This window comes from Monoraphidium neglectum (assembly GCF_000611645.1).
Source record: "Monoraphidium neglectum strain SAG 48.87 unplaced genomic scaffold scaffold00087, whole genome shotgun sequence".
Lineage (NCBI taxonomy): Eukaryota > Viridiplantae > Chlorophyta > Chlorophyceae > Sphaeropleales > Selenastraceae > Monoraphidium > Monoraphidium neglectum.
In genome coordinates, this window is record NW_014013541.1 from 1 (window position 1) to 19,520 (window position 19,520).

At 62.7% G+C, this 19,520-nt stretch overlaps 5 protein-coding genes across 5 annotated transcripts in view; 4 read left to right on the top strand and 1 right to left on the bottom strand.

Annotated features, from left to right (window-relative positions):
- Positions 1–191: 191 nt before the first annotated feature.
- On the top strand, positions 192–2,243 carry MNEG_0944 (hypothetical protein; the record flags this gene model as incomplete). Its single annotated transcript, XM_014050564.1, has 4 exons — positions 192–320; positions 847–1,068; positions 1,494–1,631; positions 1,839–2,243. The coding sequence occupies 4 exons, from the start codon at positions 192–194 to the stop codon at positions 2,241–2,243; spliced, it is 894 nt and encodes a 297-aa protein (XP_013906018.1).
- A 1,134-nt stretch (positions 2,244–3,377) lies between these two features.
- On the top strand, positions 3,378–3,596 carry MNEG_0945 (hypothetical protein; the record flags this gene model as incomplete). The annotated part of the gene is made up of 1 exon (XM_014050565.1): positions 3,378–3,596. The coding sequence occupies one exon, from the start codon at positions 3,378–3,380 to the stop codon at positions 3,594–3,596; it is 219 nt and encodes a 72-aa protein (XP_013906019.1).
- Positions 3,597–4,350: 754 nt separating this feature from the next.
- MNEG_0946 (hypothetical protein) lies at positions 4,351–7,524 on the bottom strand (the record flags this gene model as incomplete). Its single annotated transcript, XM_014050566.1, has 7 exons — positions 4,351–4,814; positions 5,220–5,394; positions 5,710–5,891; positions 6,117–6,603; positions 6,758–6,943; positions 7,176–7,297; positions 7,410–7,524. 7 exons carry the CDS (start codon positions 7,522–7,524, stop codon positions 4,351–4,353), a joined length of 1,731 nt encoding a protein of 576 aa, XP_013906020.1.
- Positions 7,525–8,573: 1,049 nt separating this feature from the next.
- Positions 8,574–10,962, top strand: MNEG_0947 (hypothetical protein; the record flags this gene model as incomplete). Its single annotated transcript, XM_014050567.1, has 7 exons — positions 8,574–8,582; positions 8,828–9,060; positions 9,331–9,500; positions 9,682–9,797; positions 9,941–10,093; positions 10,353–10,526; positions 10,762–10,962. 7 exons carry the CDS (start codon positions 8,574–8,576, stop codon positions 10,960–10,962), a joined length of 1,056 nt encoding a protein of 351 aa, XP_013906021.1.
- A 4,929-nt stretch (positions 10,963–15,891) lies between these two features.
- Positions 15,892–19,520, top strand: part of MNEG_0948 (hypothetical protein) — a gene marked incomplete at both ends in the record, with an annotated part of 4,334 nt that continues 705 nt past the window's right edge. The window contains 8 exons of the mRNA XM_014050568.1: positions 15,892–15,922; positions 16,011–16,132; positions 16,412–16,567; positions 16,998–17,209; positions 17,381–17,420; positions 17,625–17,912; positions 18,195–18,287; positions 19,132–19,170. Coding sequence (XP_013906022.1) covers positions 15,892–15,922; positions 16,011–16,132; positions 16,412–16,567; positions 16,998–17,209; positions 17,381–17,420; positions 17,625–17,912; positions 18,195–18,287; positions 19,132–19,170 — 981 coding nt within the window. The remainder of the gene's footprint in view (positions 15,923–16,010; positions 16,133–16,411; positions 16,568–16,997; positions 17,210–17,380; positions 17,421–17,624; positions 17,913–18,194; positions 18,288–19,131; positions 19,171–19,520) is intronic.

Consider the following 19,520-nt stretch of genomic DNA (forward strand, 5'->3'; position numbering starts at 1 on the left):
CCCCCCACTCACGGGACCCCCCCTCCCTGCTGCCTCTTCCCCTTCCGCCCCCCCTCCTCCTCCGGCCCCAGGCCAAGGTCAGCAGCGACAAGGCGATCTACCGCCTGGTTGGCATCGACCTCTTCCGCACAGACCAGAAGGCCTTCCACCTCGCCCGCCTCGTGGGCCTGCCGCCCGCGCGCGACCCCGTGATGGTTGGGGACACGCCGCTGCCGCCCCTGCTGGTGTTCAACGTGCAGATGCCGCAATACCCGGCGGCGTTCTGGGGGGCGAGCGACGGGCCGGGGCAGAGCATCGTGTACTACTTTGCGCTGCCAGAGGTGGGGGCGGGGGTGGGGACGTGCGTGTGGGGGCGCGTGTGTGTGCGTGTGTGCGTGTATGTGTGTGTGTGTGTATGAGTGAAAGAGGGAAAGAGAGGGAGAGGGAGAGAGAGAGAGAGAGAGAGAGAGAGAGAGTGAGTGAGTGTGTATGTGTGTGTGTCTAGGATGCGCATTGTGGAGAGGGTGATGAGGTCGAGGGTGTCGTGATGAGGTTGGGCGGTCAGGAAACACAAGGGGCATGAACCACTCCGGGGCCGCCTGGTCGTTGTGTTGGTGCTACCCGGACAGGTGCGCTGAACAACTAGCAGCGCAGCAACAGCAGGTGGCGGTGCTGTGACGACCACCTCCTGCCTAGGGCTCACCAACGCTCCCGACCCTCAGCAAATGTCGTGCACACACGCGCAAAACCACACGCTCCCCAAAAGTGACACACACACACACACACACACGCGCGTGCGCATGCAGGCACGCACGCATACACACACACATGCACACACGCGCGCAACACTATACACCCCTCTCCCAGGACTTTGACCCCGAAACCTTTCAGAACCGCGCCGCCCTCGGCCTGCTGCAGCGCTTTGTCTCCAACGGCCGCGAGTCGGACGGCAGCCCCACCCGCGAGCGCCTCAAGATGATCGTGCGCTGCTGCAACGCGGAGGAGTGGGCGGCCGCAGCGCCGCTGAACTCCGCAGAATATAAACTGCTGGTCAACTACAACGAGAAGCCGGTGCTGACGCGGCCGCAGGTGCGAGGCCGCCGCCCCGCAGGGGCCTGCCTGGCCTGGGTTCTGGAGGGGCCGTCATGGGGGTTTGTCGGCTTCGCCGCATGCTTTTGCGGCTGGCGGCCGTGCCGATCCCGTACGCACGGGGCGGGGACCCCGTTCGTGCGGGGCAGAGGCGCTGCTCGAGGCCCGCCCTCAGGTGCGCGCGCATGAACCCGCAACTCGAGCCCTTCTCAGCCCACGCACGCGTTCCCACCCTCCCTCCAATCCCATTCGTCGACGCTCACCTCCACCCCACAAACCACTCGCATACCCGCCCCTTGCATGCACGTCAAAACCAACCCTAAACCCTACACCATGCATGCACGCACTTACATACTACTTAAATGGGTGCTTCACCTGTGCCTGAAATCATGCGTCAACCCAAACCCTGAACCCTGCACCCCCAGCACTTCTTCTACGTGGGCCCAAACTATCTGGAGGTTGACATGGACGTGCACTCTTATGCCTACCTGGCGCGCAAGGCGCTCAACAGCTACCACAGCCGCCTCAAGAGCGTGGTCTGGGAGAACGCGTTTGTGCTGCAGGTGGGGGGCCGGAGCCACCGAAAGGAGATCAGGGTTGCAAGACGGGAGGGGGGAGCGGGCGGCGGCGGGGGCTGTGACGCTTGCAGGCAGGGTAAGGCTCGTGCTGGCGGCACCGCGCCCTTGCGTGCTCGGCCGGATATGCTCGCGTCAGCCGCCGACGCGCCCCGGCGCCGCCGCTTCGCGGCTTCGTCCTCCCGGCCCCGGCAGGGCAACGCGTCGGAGGAGCTGCCGGAGCAGGTCCTGGGCTGCGGCCGCATCTACCGCACCGATTTTGAGGGGGCGCGCGCCCTCAACGACCTAGGGGCCGTTAGCGAAGTCCACAGCCGCGCGCCGAGCGCCCTCGCGCCGGAGAGCCTCGCGTTTGGGTCCGCCGGCACCAGCAGGGTGGCGTCGCCGCCCGCGGAGCCCGCCGCGGCGGATGCGGCGGACGCGGCGGGGGCGCGGCTGGCGGCGGCGGCTGCGGGTGGGGGCTCAGGCGGGGACGGCGGCGGCGCGTCGGCGGCGGTAGCGGTGGCGGCGGCCGCGGGGGTGACGGCGGCGCGGCTGGCGGCGGCTGCGGAGGCGGGGGTCAAGGCGGCGCCAGTAGCAGTGGTGGCGGAGGCTGGCGGCTGACGCGGCCCATGTATCTGGCGGCTTGATTCCTTTGCACTCAGAATTTCGAGCCAGAGTTAGGTGCGGCACGCAGACCGAGGCCTTAGTCACAGCCAACAGGATATCCGAGCTCTTGAGGCAGGGGCGCGTGGCGCTGCCGAGAGCGCGCCGCTGCAGCACAATCTCCACCCGATTCCTTTCCCGTTTCCCATTTTTGTTGCCCGGAGGACGCGCGGCGTCCGCTTGGGGCACTGCCGCAGGGCCACACCCCGCTACGTGCTGGCCGCTCCGTTCGCCGCGCGCTGCGTGGCGTGGGTGCAGGAGCGTGCGGCGCCCTGATCCCACTGTATTGTACCCGCCGCTATAGTCGTCAAATGTGGCGCCCTTCCGCGAACCCCTTGCGGAAAACCACAGTGCTGCGCCCGCTTCGCAACCTTAGGGTTCTTTTGAAAGCCCCGCGCTGCCAGTGTCCCTGGAACTGGGGTCGTCAGCGGTGAGTGTGGGCGGCGCCCCCAGAGTTGTGTCCGCCCCTCGATGACCTCGCATCCCCCTTGACCAATGGCTCCTGCGCACGTTGTCCGCGGCCGCAGCCCGATTATTGCTGTGGTCTAGTGGCCGATGCACTTTGTTGGGTGCCTCCAGTAACGGGGCTTTTGAGTGCACAATGGATGTATTGGGGTTTCGGCAGTCCTAGGGGTGGCTGCGCCCTGCGTGTGCTCTGCATGCTAATGCACGTGGCTGGATCACCAACATGTCTCTGGTGGGTCGCAGGGCAGGCAGGCAGCACAGGACTGGAACAAATGGCTGCAGCAAGCACGCCGGGCATGCAAGGAACAGCAGCGCTGAGCGCGCGTGGTGCCCTCCTTTCAAGGGCTGGCTGGCAGACACCGGCCAGTGTAAACACAGGCTGCACCGCACACCCTTTTTTGTGGATACAACGTTTGCCCTCGTTTACATCTCTACATCCAGCTCGCATAGCTCATTGGCAAAACCTGAAGCACGCTAGTACCGTACCGTCCTAGAGCACTCAGCTGGCGGATTGCCCCCAGCTTTCTTCTGGAGTCAGCATCACGATAGGTCCTGTTCGTTCGTGGAGCCAGCCGGTCGCAGCCCGTAGGGGTGATCTGGTGAAGGACCCCTGCTAGCTAGGCCAGGATGGCGGTGGCCCCGGTGTTGGGAGCCCTCTTCGGCTTTGGCGTCACCGTCTTCAAGAACTCGCTGAGCTACCTGCCGTGGTACCGCAAGCCGTGGGAGCATGTAATCAGCGGCACCGCCGGCGCGTACGCATTCACTTGGGTTGCTGCAAAGGAGGACGAGATGGTCAAGCAGCTCGAGGAGTACTACGAGCGCGCTGCCGCCAAGCAGGAAAAATGAGGCGTGCGGCGACGGCGTGGCTTTCGCCGCCGCAGCGGAATCCAGCATAGCAGACACGGCGCTCGCAGGGGCGGCGCTGCGCTTGTGCGCGCCTGCATCCCAGCGACGGCGATGAGTGGCGCCGGCGTCAAGCAACGGCGGCGACAGCTATGAACGGATTGCCGTGTCTTTTTTCACTCGCACCCACGGCATGTTGTGCAAGGCAAGGTTGCCATCCACACATTGTGCACCCAGCTTGATTTGACTCGATGCAGCTTTCTCAGATTGACCTGGGCATTCGGTTGCTGTGCAGCGCCTGAGTCAGCAACTCCTTCCAGGGATTGTATCACCTTCATCAAATCTTTTGTAACCGTCTTTGCTTGCAGCTGTCCCTCGTTTTTTGTCAGAGCTCACACAATGCCGCATTACAGAGCGCGCAGCAAGCATCGCCACACTAATTTTGCAGGCAGCGGCGGCCCAAACGCGCGACCCCGCCAAATGTGCAGCAAGTCAAGGGGGGATGGCAACGGTGTCAAGCTTGAGGGTCACTGCACGGAACAAGGCAAATCGAGCGTGAGGGATGCAACAGGCAGGTGGCCTGTTCTGTGCCGAAGCAGACGTGCTTTTCTGTGGGGTTTTATGCCGTCTCCAAGTAAATGCCATCAACAGTCTTCCGCAAGTCATAAGTGTGGTCAGAGTCAATTGATTCCAGGGGAATGTAGTGTCAAAACTGCACAAGCGATACTGTGTCGCTTGCGCCCGCCCCCGGGCGAGGTCAAAGCGCAACGGCAGCGGCGGCCGCCGCCACCACAGCCGCCACGACCGCGGCCCGCGCCGCCCGCGCCGCGCCCGCGCCGTTCTGCGGCGCCGTGCCGTTGCCCGCCGCCCCCGCGCCCTCGGCGGCCGAGGGCTCGGCTTTCAAAACAGGAAACTCGCAGCCCTGCGGGACCGCATCGATGAAGAGCACCGCGCCTCCGCCGCACGTCTGCTCCCACCCGACCACCCCAATCTTTCGCTTGGACGCCAGGCCGTCAAGGACGGCTAGGCCCGGCGGCAGCGCCGGGGCCGCCGCGACGGCCTGCAGCTTGCGGCGGGTCGCGGCGGGCGCCGCCGCGGCCGCAGTGGCGGCTGCGGGGCCCGCGGACGCGAGGGTCAGGGCGAATTGGCCGCCGTTTGGGCAGAGCTTGGACTTGGCGGCGTCGGGGAGCTTGGTGGCCAGTGTGATCTTCTGGGTGGGATCTATTGGATTGAGGGCGGGTCGGGGCGGGAATGGGTCGGGGCGCAAAAGGGGTCAAGAGCACGCTGCTGAGCAGACTTGCGGCTCGGCACGGGCTGAACGGGTGACAGGCAGCGAGGCAGCTGGCGCGCGGCGCAGCCAGCCCTGCCGACGCTTCCCATGACTGGCCAGCTGACTCATCAGTCCTTCGCTCCTTCAAGTGATTGGGACGTCCTCCCTTTGGAGTCTGAAGGACTGTATGTGCTGTGCGCTCCATGCGCTCTGACTGCACGCACCGTACAAGCCACGCAGAGCAGCGCTGCTCGCCGCCTCTGTTGGTGCACGCCCGTCCTGGCCAGGCTCGCCTCAATCCCCTCCCACCATGCGGTCCCGTACTCTGTTGTTGGATAACCATCCGCCCGTCTCACCAGCCAGTATCTTGGCCACATCGGTACCCCATTGGTTCACGGCCACCAGCGACTTGAAGATGGCGTCGTACAGGGAGTCGTCTACGCTGATGTCAGCGCGTGCGGCAGCCTTCAAGAACGCCGTCCAGGCGGCCTGGCTGGGGACCAAAATGACTTGGGTGCTGTTCGGAGGGGCCTGTGTACCGTGCGGAGCGTTGGAAAACGCGGATGTTGGCCGGGTTGCATGAGGGAATAGGCCTGACGATCACCACTGGCGTGCGGGCTGGCGGGTGAGTGAGCAAGAGTCCAATCATGGTCAGGGCATGTGCTGTTCAACATCAATTACGATTGGACTTATTGTGCGAGCCGCTGCGTGTTGGATGCAGCATGTCAGGGTCATGTAGCAGCAAGATAAAGGCTGGCACCAGCACCAGTCCTGGCTGGTGGCACGTGTGTGACGCACAAACAGTCGCAAGCAAACACAGCCAAAATCAGCTGACGCCCATCCCACCTGCTTGACTGTGTCGGCTGCGCTGGTTAGGAAGCTCTGCAGCTGAGGGCTGTCAGCGATCGCAGCCGTGTTGCGGCCTGCACCGTAGCCATCGCTGGCGGCACTGCCCTCCAGCAGCTGCTCAAACGTGGCGCAGCAGGGCTGCAGCAGAGCGTCGATCGGCACGATTGTGGAGTGGCAGGCTGCAGGGGCGGTTGCAGTGGTGGACGAGGCTAATGACTTGATGAGATGCAAGTGGTGCACGTGAACTGGGGCAAATGGCTTTGGAATAACCGCGCCGGGATGAAATTTCAGGCTGCGCAGCTGCCGGTCGCAAGAGTGACTTGCCCCAAGGGCGCATTACCATCACGCGACGCACCGCACCCTGATGCAATGCACGACTGCACCTCCCGCCAGCCTACACGCACCTTCAACAACAGCACCTGTGCGTGCTATGCCACGCCCGCCGCGCACGAGGTTGTCCGCGCCCCACGACGGCCCCACGCCCGCGCCGCAGCCAGCGTCGCCCTTCATAAGCGTGGGCGCCAGCTTCTCAGCGGTTGCCCTGGTTGGTTGCTTGAGCGCCTGACCAGAAGCTATGTGGTAGCCGAGAATCTGCTTCAAAAGGGTCTTGTTGGAGGCAAACAGGTGGTCATACTTGAAGGCTCCAGAATTGGCAGAAGCCTCGATCGCAGCGTCCGAGGGAGCAAGCACCGTGAACGAGGTTGCGGTCTTGTCAACCGCGGGCAGCAGGCCCGCGGCAATGAGCAGCTGCAGGAAGTTGGTGCGCCCGCCGGCGGCAAGCATGTGCGACACGGAGCGGTCGGCGTTGCGCGTGCAGCCGGCCTGGGAGGGGTTGTTGGCCTCGGCGGCGAGCGCGGCGAGGCTGTTGCAGGGCATTGGGATTGCGTTGACCTGCGGGGCACGGGACGGAGGGTGGGGGTGGGCGCTCGTCAGACGCCAGACTGGACCGTGGGAGCCAGCGCTGCTGAGATACCCAGTACCTCTCAGTGTTCCTCTTTGACGGGCGCAATCAAGCTGCAGAACAATGCACCCATTTCCCTGGGACCTTGTAGATGGTAAGGCCAGGGCAGGTGCCCTTGAGTGGCTCCACGGGGTCCACCAGCTGGGCGAAGGCCTCCTCTTTCTGCTGGCTGCCGCCGTGCTCCACAAACACGCCGCTCGCGTTGCGGCGCAGCGACATGCCATAGCCGACGCTGCCGGGCTTCTCCGGCAGCGAGCAGCGCCAGCGGGCCTGGCGTATTGAGGGGAGGTTTCATGGGGGTGCATGGAACTTGGTGCGTGGTTTGTGCGGTCAAACGGCCCTTAACATTTGCAACACAGCTGCCTTGATAGTGCTGCTGACGAGTTGTACAACCAATGTTGCTGCGCCCGCCCGCTGCAATGCAACCACGACTGCACAGCCCGCTGCACAGCTGCCAATTGTGGCCGTTGTGTGCAAAGCAGCCGCCTTCAGTGTCCCGCACCTCTGTCTCAATCTTGGTGGGGAACCCTGTCAAGGGCAAGGCTGAGGGATCGACATCGCTGCCCTGCGCCAGCCAGTACAGCATGAGGCCGCCAGTCATGGCGGTGGCTGTGATGTTGTCGCCTACGTATGCAGGAGGGCGCCAGGAGGGCTCTTCAACTGTATCAAGCGCAGAAGAGCGGTGGACGCCTCTCACATGACGAGGTGCTCATGCATGAAGTTTACGGGCGCTTACCCTTGAGGTTTACATTCTGCATGACAGCGGTGTCCTCCAGGCCCTTCCACGCCTCCTCGGTGGGGATCAGCATGAGCCCCTGCACTTGTGTGGGCGCGTGATGCATCGCGCACATGATCCAGTCCGCTTCTGCTACGGCGGCGGCGAACCGCAAGTGGATTTTCCCCCGTGCCTTGTGTCAGGCCCGCCAGCTGCTTGCCAGCATCCGCGTCACATTCCAGGCGCCCCCAACGCTTGGTACTTGCCTTAAGATCCGGGTTGCCATAGATGCGCTCGAACACGGGGCTAAGCTTCAAGCCAGGCAATTCCTTGGGCAGAACATCGGCGACCGTGCGGCACGCGTGCGCGCCAGCTGCTAAGCCTGTGTTTGCGACCGTGCGCAAGGAAGGGTTCACCATTTGGGTCACAGCGGGACCAGCAGCCATGCCCCTAGCTATGCGAAATCGCCGTGCAGAAAAAAATCAACCTTTGCAGAGTTGTACTTGCGGAGTTCGCTGGTCAAAGCAGATGCGACACAATGGTGGTAGCTGCAGCGGGGCCCCAGTGGCCAGCTGAGCACCGTCATGGGGCCAGTCATGATCCAGTCAGTGTGGCTCGCCCACCTAGCAGCAGTAAGGCAGCAAGGAGCTTCATTCTCCCCGCACGCTGGCTCTCAGCAAGGAGAATCGGCTTGCGTGTTGACCCGCAATGAACAACCGTCGATGCGCTGCTCGTGCTTCACGCAGTCTGATACTTCATACGAGGGTTAGAAGGCGTACAAGCGATCATATACAGCCTTTTTTATGCATTCAACACTTCAGACAAGTTTCAAAGTCGGGCCTCCGGATGATTGCAGGCGGGCGGACAGGAGTGTGCATCAACACGCTGCTGATCGTAGCCATTGTCATTATGTTCACTCATTTTGTATAATCAGCAAGCATTCAGACCTCCATGTCGCCTGTGGCTGCGTCATTGTCTGCTCCAGGCGAAGCGCAGCTGCTTGACAGGCTGCCTGTGGTGGAAGGAGATAATGAAGCAAGTTTGGATTACTCTAAACAGGCACATGCTTCCAGCAGTATCGATCCATCCCCTCTTCCGGCCACGAACATATCGGGGAAGCGCTTTTCGCTTCTGGATGGGGATTATGAAGCGCACACCTTTGATTATACGCTGAGGTTGGCCGCGATGGCGAGCGTGGGGTGACCAGGCATCGTTCAAGGCATTGTGCTGTGCTGCTGCGCACGCTGCGGTCAGGCGCTGCTTGCGCTGTTCATCTGCCCGCCCGCCCCGTTGCTCAAAGTATCACGGTCTTATCGCCGTGGCAAGACCCTGTGGTTTAGCAGATAGCGCCCTGAAAACCGGCACATCGGCTGCCTATGCCAAGCTGCCATAGACTCTATGCAACCTGCCCACATCTTTGCGGCGTCACCTGCAGCCAGGGCCCTGTCACCACCCTGCACTGGCTGCGCGTCTTCCGCAAGTCCATCCCAGCCTATGTCAAGGCTGCATCCCAAGACCCCACCCTGCCCGCGGACGAGCGCGGCGGCGCAGCAGCACGCTTTGCAGACGCGTTTGGATCCGTCTTGGATGCTTTGGAACGCGACCCTGCTGCGACCTGCGTTGATGGCTTCATCACGCAGCCAATCAACTGCAGCACGCTGTGCCGCATCAGGTGTGCGCGTGCTCTTGCCGGTAGTGCCGGCATGCGGCGGCACCGGTGGCAGCCGCAGATGCGGTTTGGTAGAGCCGCAAATTGCGGGATAGGGCTGGGTGCCGTATGCGAGGCTGCCAGCTAGGTTAAGCACCCATGTGAGCCGAGGCAGAAGCAGCAACGTAAAAAGGGACACGAGCAGCAGCAGCGAGCTGGCAGCAGCAATGCGGGCGCCTGGCCGCCCTCCCCCTCCTCTTGACCTCCAGGACTTGTTGCCCGCGGCCCGCGCAGGGATCATGCGCTGCAGCGGCAGGGGTTCGTTGACATCTTCAAACCCCTGAAAGACGAGGAGAACGGCAAGGCGCTGGCCCTGCTGCCCGGCGTGCTGCGGGAGCTGGATGGCGTCGCGGATGATGGCGCGCGCTTTGAGATGGCGCTGAGGGGCGTGTTTGCCGGCAACGGTGCGCTCGGGGCAGCCGGCGGCGGGGCATCGTGTGGAGAGTGGTGGGGCCACATGACTTTAGATAAACAGTGGCAGGCGAGCGGGAAGTACCATGTGGCGGGCATGGCAACATTTGGCGGGCATCCCTCTGCTCGATCACGCGCGAACGCAGCTTGCGACCCCTGCACCATGCCTCTCAGTTTTTGACATGGGCTGCGCCGAGACCGCATCGAAGGCGGACGCGGCCGAGGAGGCTGGCGGCAGCGTGGCGAGCGCGTTCGCCTCGACGCGCGACTCGCTGCTGCCTCGGCCCTGGGTGAGCAAGGGCTTTGTTGGGGGGGCTCACTCACCCGCAATACGACAGCATGTTTAGAGCCAGCACCTGGGCAGGCGCTGTCTATCTGGAGGCCCACGCGGCCCGCCTGCCGCTGCAACCCTGCCTGCCGCCGCCCATCCCAGGCCGTGGACGGCATGGATGCATTCCTTGCGCGCATGGCGGCGCGGCGTTTGTGTCCCCACGTCAAGGCCATCCTGTTCGTGGACAACGCCGGCGCTGACGTGGTGCTGGGGATGATCCCCCTGGCCCGGGAGCTGCTCAAGCGCGGCACGCAGGTGGCTGTTTCCAAGCAACAGCGGCTGCCTGGGGGCGGCGGGGGGTGGTGCTTGGCGGCGGCGGGCCACGCAGTGCTGTGCCCACGCCCTACGTCAGGGCAATCCCCTGATCGCGCAGCCATATATGCTGGTAACAAACATAAACACAGACAATCCTGCTCTTGCTGCTCCCTCCTCACCTCCCTTGAGCCTGCCCTGTCCCAGAATACGGATCCAAACTTTACCAGTATTTCGCCCCTCTCGCCTAAACCCCGTGCAGGTGGTGCTGACCGCAAACGCCCTGCCTTCCATCAACGACGTCACCGCCCCTGAGCTGGCGCCTCTGCTGGCAGCCGCGGCAGAGGGCGACGCCGTGCTGCGGCGCTGCCTGGCAGAAGGGGCGCTGCGTGTGGTGTCGAGTGGCAACGACCTGGGGGTTATTGATCTCACTAAGGTGGGCCAGGGTGGCTTGTGCAGGGCAGTCTGACAGGGTTGTGTTGCCTGGCAAGGTTGTGCTGAGGCTGGGGAATCATGGGCTGCATGAGCGCCCCGTGGGCTCTGCTATGTTGAATCAAGCACCTTCCTCAGATCCCCGCTGCCTCGCCTGTGCATTTCCATCCCACAACAGTTTCATACCCTTCCCGCGCACACACCTGCCGCAACTACATGCGCACACACGCCACCCATAGGTGTCCCCCGAGCTTGACGCTGAGGCACGGGGCTGCGATCTCGTCATCATCGAGGGCATGGGGCGGGGCATCGAGACCAACCTTTACGCCAAGTTCAGATGCGATGCTGCAAAGCTGGCCATGGTCAAGCACCCCGAGGTGGCGACGCTGCTCAAGGGGCGGTTGTACGACGTTGTCTGCAAGTTTGACGCAGCTGACTGAGCTGGAGACCTGGGAGTGATAAGGGGCTGGTTGCGGCATCGGTCATGCCGTGGTGGTGATGTTTCATATTTTATAAATGTGACCCCGCACATGGGAGCTAGATTTTCAAGAAGAAGAGACGCTTGGCCAACAAGTTTAGGTACAGTACACGCATTGAACCCCTACCGGAATGCTGAGCTTGCATTCGCGCAGGCAACCCGCCTTGAGTGAGTGCATGGTCCTGGATGAGTGTGTGTTGCCGGCTTGCTGCGTTGCACAGTGGCAGAACCCTCAACTTCCTGAACGTCCAGAATGAGCATCAAGACTGTCAGCAGGGGTTCTTGCCTATTGCGCGGAGGAGCTGTGACTGTTCCCCATGTTTGAGCATGACACGTTGACTTCAAGCAGATATTCCCGGCACCTGCCCTGTTACACGACTGTATTGGATCTGCAATTGTTGACCAGCTTTGTGGTGGCTTTCAAAGCCGGGCAAGATAGTCAACAATTTAGCAAATGGCTGCTGTGAAACCAGTGCCCCTTCCACCGCTGTATGTGCTGGCGCGGCTTGCATTGCCGTTGCCCTATTTGGCCCCTTGTGCAATCACCACTCCGCTTGGTGGCATTTCGCACAGCATTACAGAGGAGCGGGGCAGCTGCAAACACAAAAAGTCTGCCATCAGTCCGGCCCTGCAAAGGTCTCGCTAATCCGAACCAATCTGAGCCAAACTTTGCATGCATACACAAGGTACGAGGTCCATGCCGTCTCTAAGTTTGGCCACTGCATTCAAACTTCTCTTCAAGGCTGTCCAAGGTGGGCAAACGGCTGCACCATCAATCGCCGGAAGCGCGTTGCATACGCAGCGGGTTGCACCCCCTCGTTTTATCATGTACCATATATTCCATAGCTTGATGTTTCATAATGTTCCCAACTCAAATGTATGGATTCACGGACGAACCTGGGGCCGTCAGCTGCCTGGGACGGGCTGTCGACAGCAGCCATGTTTGAAGCGATCTGACGACTCCTCTGCATCCTCGATGATGATGTGATCAATGAATTAGGCTTCAAAAAACATTCGCGTGAAGGAAAATAGTTAACCGTCTCTGAAGATCACAACATTCCTAGGTGCTACAGACTCGTTGTTCTCACAGCCAAGCCAACCAAGGCGTTGACGAGTTTGTTATGCTTGCGCCTGTCAGGACTGCCGCAGCGCAGTTGCCAGCGCACCAAGCCAGCACCTGGGCCGGCGATGCTGCATGCTTCTTGTTGCGCCCCTCGCCGCCATTAGCTGTGCCTGGCACCACCCCACGACCGGGCACCTCAGGCACCTGGCTCAAGGCTTCGACACCAGCGCGCCTTCGCCTGGTGCCCGCTGGCGGCAGCAATAGTGAAGCCGGGCATAGTGCATCGGCGACTTTGCTGGAGTTGTCGCTCCCCAAGAGGCTGCTGCTGCGTGTCGATCTTTCCGAGGCGGCAAGGCCTGGTGCTGATGGGGCTCCGCGGTTGCTGAGAGATGCAGCCGTACTTATTGTCCCAAGGGTGAGTAAGCATTCCCTCGGCCGAGGACAACCGAGGTAGTTGGCAGGCATGGATACGGGACACGCGAGTACGGCGTGTGGAATTGACCGCTGGGCGAGCAGCCGCACACAGCGTGCTGTTCATTGGGATTTGAGTTCCCGTTCCCGCTGTTCGCACAGGGCGTGGCAGTGTTTGCCTTCAAGTTTTTTGATCACCAGGAATGCGCGGCCTTCGAGCGCTGCATAGCAGCTTTGAAAGAAGAGCTGCATGCGCAGCAGGAGGCAGCGCGGCGGCGGCAGGAGCAGGCGGAGACAGCGGCGGCGGCGACTGCAGAGGGGGCAGCAGCAACCCTGGCAGGTGGAACGGGGTCAGGAGCGGCGCCAACGGCGCCTGCTGCAGCCATCAACGGCGGATTACCGGGCGCCTCAGCCGACGCGGGTGCCAGCGATGAGGATGTCAAGGCATCCATTCAGGTTGGTGCTCGTGAATCAAGCTCGACCTGTGAGCCTCACTGCGCTCGCGCTGCACGCAAGGCAACGTGTGTGCATCTGCACATAGCCCCCGCAACCACACTGTGGCCATCAACACCCCAGCAGTGAATCCACCAGCGGCCGCTGCGTGCTCAACCTGCACCCCGAAATCTTGCGCAGGCCTACCTGTCAGACCCCTCGTTTCATGCATACGTGTCACGAGTGGAGGCCCTGTGGGACGAGGTTGAGCAGAACATGCCCGATGCTGAAAGGCATGGGGGGCTCGGCAGCGAACGCGTGGGTAGAGAAGGCGCTGCCGGCGAGTGAGAAGGTCGACACACGTGAAAGGCTGGGGCAGCGGGGTAATGTGGCGTTGTCGCTGGCAGCTGCCGTCCTTGGCGGGAGGCTGAGACGGTAATTTTTTATAATGAGATGTGAGACAACACAGCCCTTAGCAAACTGCTGACGCGCACAATTACAGTCACCACGCAGGCGACCATGGTTTACACTGCAGCACCAGCACCAGCACCAGCACCAGCACCATCACCAGCACCAGCCCCAGCACCATCATCATCACCAGCACCAACATCATCATCGCCCCGCCGCGTACTCGTCCGCAAACACAGTCACGCCGTACCGGCTGCCAGCCTCGCCGGGCCATCGCGTGAACTCCCCCCTACTGCCTGCGCGCCCCGACATGCGCTGTCCTGGCGCGCACATCGTCGCCTGCTGCCATGTGTCCGCCTTGAGCTTGCTGCTGAGGGGGAAGCTGCGATCCGGTGCAAAGTCGGCGCGCGGCCGCGTCGCGAGCGCGGCCTTGCGCTCGAGATCGTAAGAGCGCTGGTAGCTTGTCAGAAACTGGTGAGCCACAGAGCCACTGGCTTGGTCAACCCTTGCCGAGCCGATTCTGCAGTTTTGGCAATGAAGCGCGTTGATGTGTGGTACTGGGAGTGACATCACTATTATGGGCAGATACGCAAGCAGGATCAATGCGGGGGCACCCCCGCTGCTGCCCATGTATCAGAAATATCACATGTGTTTTGGATGCATAAACAACACAAGTAGAGGCGAGCTGAGCCCACAACTTATGAATCGCTAGGCACACAAGCCCATCTGTCAAGATCGACCTACCCACAGCTGGCAGCCGCTGCTGCAGCGTCGCTGTATTGGCTGTGCACCTTGAGAAGCGCCGCGGCCGCTCCTGCCGACACCATTTTGGGGCGCCGCAGCGGCTTCGGCGCAGGTGTCGCCTGCGTCTGCTCGTTTGCCGCTTGAGACATCGATTTGAACAGGCCCTGCTGCACAAGCTGCGGGAGCTGCCATGGCATGCAGCGGGTGCTGGTCTTCACTGTTTTAGACAGCATCCGTGACTCCAGCCCGGAGCCCTCCTGCTGTCTGTCCTCCCACCAGTTTCCTGTTTGCAAGGCGGGGGCGGGGGTTTGATGGCAGGTTCGGGCTTTGGTTTTATGAGCTGCTGCTGAGCTGCTGCATCAGCAGCGGCGCAGTGCGCCATGGCCCCAATGCACGCGGCTGTTCACGGCCATGGCCGACATCAACATGTGCAGAGCGTTCGAATCGCATTCTATACACAGCACATTTGTCTGCTTTCATCGGAAAGCTGTTCGTGAAAGCCCTTGCTTCTTGACGCACCCTGGAGCGTTCCGTTGCTGTAGCTATTTGCGGCATCCATCTTGTTTATAAGGCTTGAGATTGCAAGATCCAGTGCAACGGGAAAACACGCTCGCAGTCAAAGTGTTGCCGGCAGCGCGTGCATGACCTCGATTGAGGGGCATCAACCGGGACCTTTGTATTCAGATCACAATCACAAGCTTGTTTTTTGTGTTTGACTGCGTCGACGAACGATTGCGGGGCTTCTTGTGAGCGTTGTAACCCCTGGACATGTGGTTACGTGCTGCGAGGACATCTGGGACAATGCATGAGGTGAAAACTACATAGATTCACATGCAAATCGTGTGAATTATCTATCAGAGATCGTGATCGTGATCTCGGGATGGCATGCGCTCGGGCCTTATTGCTGCACGCGGTGCTGCTACACTATGTACTCTTCGCTACATCTGCAGAGCCTCCCGTGCGGCGCTACCGGTTCCTGGTGTGCGGCGCGGCCAGCCCAGCTGGTTCCTGTGCGATTCTGCGTGTCGCCGCATCGCCCCGTCAGCGCTCCGCCGCTTGCCACCACCAAAACACTCCTGCATTTGCCCCATTTGCCGCTCGCACGCGAAAGCCCCTGCGCCCGCCTTGCCCCCGCTGCCTGTCAGTTCAAAACACCCCCTTTCTGTTCCGTCCTGGCCGCAACGTCCCAGGCTGCCCTTGCGTTTGGCGGCGTGTCCCCGACCATGGATGTCCTGGCGGTGGCGGCTGACCTGGCGGCGCGGGGCCACCACGTCACGGTCGTTGTGCCACAGGTGGGGTCCCTTGCGGCCAATGCCGGCGCTGAGGGCAGAGACAGCAACCTCGCTGCCTGCAGCCTCCCTCCTCCCAGCACGCCGCTCGAGCGCGAACCACGCGCCTCGGCCCGGCCACCGGCCAGACACGGCCCGATTTTTCTCAAGTGTTTCCGCGAGCATGCGGCTTCCCCCAAAGGCTCGCTCAGCCGCGTAGCCGTGCGGGCCCCCGCCGTCTGCCTCGGAGGTGCTCCGCATGCGTCACGGCGCGCTGCCGCCGCCCACCACCCCACCCAAAGGACGACATGCTGTTCAGCCTCCGAGCTGCCGCGCGCCACGGGGCTGGCGGCGGCGCCGAGCAGCTGGAGTGGATGCCCTATGATATGCCCTACACCCTGAACTCGGGTGTGCGTGCCGCTCGTCTCCGCCAGGCCCGGTGGTCGGGCGGCCAGCATGCATCTGTGACATCCAGCAAGCCCAGCACGCCCTCTCGACTTCATAAGGGCCAGCGAACTCCAAATACAGTATAGCATATCAAGTTGGGGTCGCTGCCCTTTGCCTCATGCGCGACGGGAAGCGGGGGACCTGCCCAGGTGACGCAACACCCTCGCCTGCAGCCTGCGCTGCACTGCCGTGTGTCTCACCCCCAGCCCTCTTCCTTTCGCCGCCGCTGCCGCGCAGAGGCCATGAAAAAGACGGCCGCCCAGCTGCTGAACCGCAACGTCGCCACGCTCATCAGCAACGTGATGAAGATGTTTTCGCGGCCCTGCGGGCTCATGCTCGCCAACGAGACGCTGGTGCAGGTGCTGGCGCGGGGGGGCAGGCGGTGGGGCTGGACACGGATGGAAACAGTTTGCGTGGCTCACCGTGTGGTGGCTATGCATAGCCAAGAGCTGCAGGCGCATGCGGCCGTGATGTCAACTAGGACCGTAGCTACCTGTATCCAGGGCCTGGTCACACCGCACCTTCCGTGTTGCTGACCACCGCTCAAACATTGTCAGCATAAACCAGCAGCAGCTCAGGGACGGTTGCTGCATGCACACGAACCACACACGACCGCGGCCACCTGCACCCGAACGCAGGCCATGAAGGAGGGGTCTTATGATGCAGTGCTGACATTTGCGATGCCGGGCGACGACGCCGACTCATGCGGCTGCATCGTCGGCCACCTGCTGCGGCGGCCGCTTGTGTCGCTGCACGCGATCCCCTTCATCACGGCGCCGTGGGGCGCGCCGCAGGTGGGAGTGTGTGCGAGCAGCAGACGTTTGCAGCTGGGTTAGAGGGGCGCGGGCGCGCGTGCGTGCGTGCGTGCGGGCGTGCGCGGCATGCGTGCGTGCGTGCGCGGCATGCGTGCGTGCGCGAGCGCGCATGTCCATGCGTGCGTGTGTGTGTGTGTGTGTGTGTGTGTGTGTGTGTGTGTGTGTGTGTGTGTGTGCGCGTGCGTGCGTGCGTGTGCACGACCATGCGCATGAGCATGTGGGATTGGCATGATTGTGTGTGCCCACGTGTATGTGTTCACGCTCGTCATAAAACGGAGGAGGCCTGCTGCAGAGTCTTTGCTCCCGCAGCTCCATCCTTGGCTCCCAAACCGAACCACCGCCACACCCTCAGCCCACGACGCAACCCAACCCCTCGCTCTCCCCACCGTCTGCTGATGGACGCGCCCAGTTTGGGTCGGGCCTCTCTGACGCCGACCTTGAGAGGCTGGGTGGCCGCGCCAAGAACGCCTTTAACTATTTCCTGACGCGCTTCCTGAAGGGCGTCACCACCACACTGGGCGTCCGCGCGCTCGCAGACGCACGCCGGGCCCTGGGGTTGCCCAAGGGGCCGGCCAGCCGCGGCGGGGGCTGCGCGCCGATGCTGCAGGCGCGATGGCCGGCGTGCGGACGGCGCGCGAAGGGGCCTGCAGTTTGAGGGCGGTGTGGGGGAGGTGTCGGCGCTGAATGGTCTATCTTCAATTGGCAAAGTGCCTTGACGATTGCAGGGCTTGATTTATATCCTATGGTTTCCATGCCTGCTGCCCCCTCTGCTGCGCAGCTCTGTGCAAACAGCTGGCACGTGGAGGCGCCTCGGCCAGTCGGGCCGCCGCAGGTGCGGCCGGAGGGGGGCGCTCACGACCACCATCGAGCGCGCCGAGTGCTCGCACGCCGTGTCCCGCTCAAGCCTGATGGGGCCATCAAAGTGTTTTCGACCGGCGCGGCGGGCCTTTAGCCTTTCTTGCGGCAGTAGCCTCAAGCTCAGCACGCCCACAGGACGCCCTGGCGCCGGCGCCTCGCCTACCGACCCGGCCCACAGGTGCTCATCGGCCCCGTCGCCCCCCGCGCCGCCCGCCCCACCCTCGAGCCGCCTTCCGCTGGCTCCTTCGTGGCCTCTGCCACACACGGCGTCGTCGTCGTGTCGTTTGGCAGCGTGCCTCTGTTTGGTAGCTGCCTCACCGGCCATGACTACATCGAGCTGACCCAGGCGTTTGCTGACCTGGCGCCAGTCAAGGTGTTGTGGCTGCTCAAGCGCAAGAGCCTGCCGGCGGACGTCGCGTTTGATGAGCTCCCATTTGGCAACAACACGCTGCCTCAGGAATGGGTGGTGAGCGTGCCTGGCTGCTGCTCGCTTTGCTGCGATTTCTGTGTGCCACTGGATAGACCCGCATGCGCGCTGGTTTTTGTACTGCCTCCGCCCGGATCGGCTTGCTCGACAAGGAACCCGCATGTGAGCAGCCGCGTGGCCTTTGGGAGATGTGGCGACACGCCCCTGCCTTCCAGCGCTTGCTCGGCGCGCCGCCTCGTGTGCACACGCGATCCCTCCCAGAGCGACGCGCACGCCTTGACCTCCGCGCTCACCTCTCCATCGCGCTCCCCCCACTGGCAGGACAACAATGACCTGCTGGGTCACCCCAACGTGAAGCTGTTTGTCACCCACGGCGGCATGCACAGCCAGTACGAGGCCGTCTTCCACGGCAAGGTGCGTTTCCACGAGGTGACGGATGGATTTGGCAGGCGCCTCCAGTTTACCCGGGGTTTCAAGGCGGGGCGTGCGTGGGCAGCCGTGCAGCCTTGCGAGTGCATCCCTGGAGCCTTGCATGCCACCAGCCGCCGCACACAATGCCACCAGCCGACGCCTCTTGCACGGCTTGCTTGGGTGGATTGGTAGTAGCTGGTGGAGTGGGGCAGTGCCGGCCTCGCCTCATGCCTCTGTGCCAATGCAAACATTGTCAACCGCCTACCAGCCTGCTGGCTTGAACCCCAAACCCTCCCAACAACCCATCCATTGTCTGCAGCCGTTTGTTGGAGTCCCTTTTCAGTTCGAGCAGAGGGTGAGCGCTGTTCCAGCGTCACACGCTCATACCTCATATACCGGCCCCCGCTGCGGCCTGCTTGCCCCTCCTGCTCGTCAAATGGTTTGCCTCTTTCAAGCCTCTGGCTCAGCTGCTGCCCGATTTGATTGCGGGACGCGTGCTCGCCAAGTGCCTGATGTTGTCACCCTGCACACTGACGTGTGAGCAGGCCCAGCTGATTTGCTGCCAACCCTGAACTAGCTTGTGCCCAGGCGGCCTGGGTTAACGGGCTAGCTTCTGCTGCAATGGGCCCCTCAAATCTTTCTCACATCTGATGTGGCAGGCGCCACTTGCCCATCAAGAAGCCAGCGCCACCCTGTGGACGTCCTCCCATTTCACTCTCAGTTTACACTCAATCGCCCGCGTTGCTGGAAATTCACCAACATCCCAACCGACTCAACCACTCCAACCCCGCCCCCCGACAGTGCCGACGCCACCCCCACCCCACCCCACCCCATCGCCCAACCCCAGGTCAACCTGGACCGCCTCAAGGCCCTGGGCATGGGGGAGGTCAGCAGGGAGGCGCCGCCGCTTAGGAGGAGGGGCCAAACCTACACGCGAGCAGGCATGCGGGACCTCATCCAACAGGTGCGCGCGGCCCGGGACGACGGGCGCACGGCGGCTTTGTGTGGCTGTCTGCACCTCGCCCTGAAGTTGCCGCGTTTGCGAGCTGCGAGGGGAGTGGCCCAGCCTTTGATCGGGGCGCCCAGGTTGCTGGGTCGCTTGGTCCAGCATTGTGCTTTCGTATGGCGACTGCACCATAATGGGCATCTTGACGGACCGATGCGGCTTGCGTGCTGGCTCTTGCAATGTGGTGGGGGGTTGCCTGGATTTCCGAGTTCTGCCCCGCCTGTGCACCC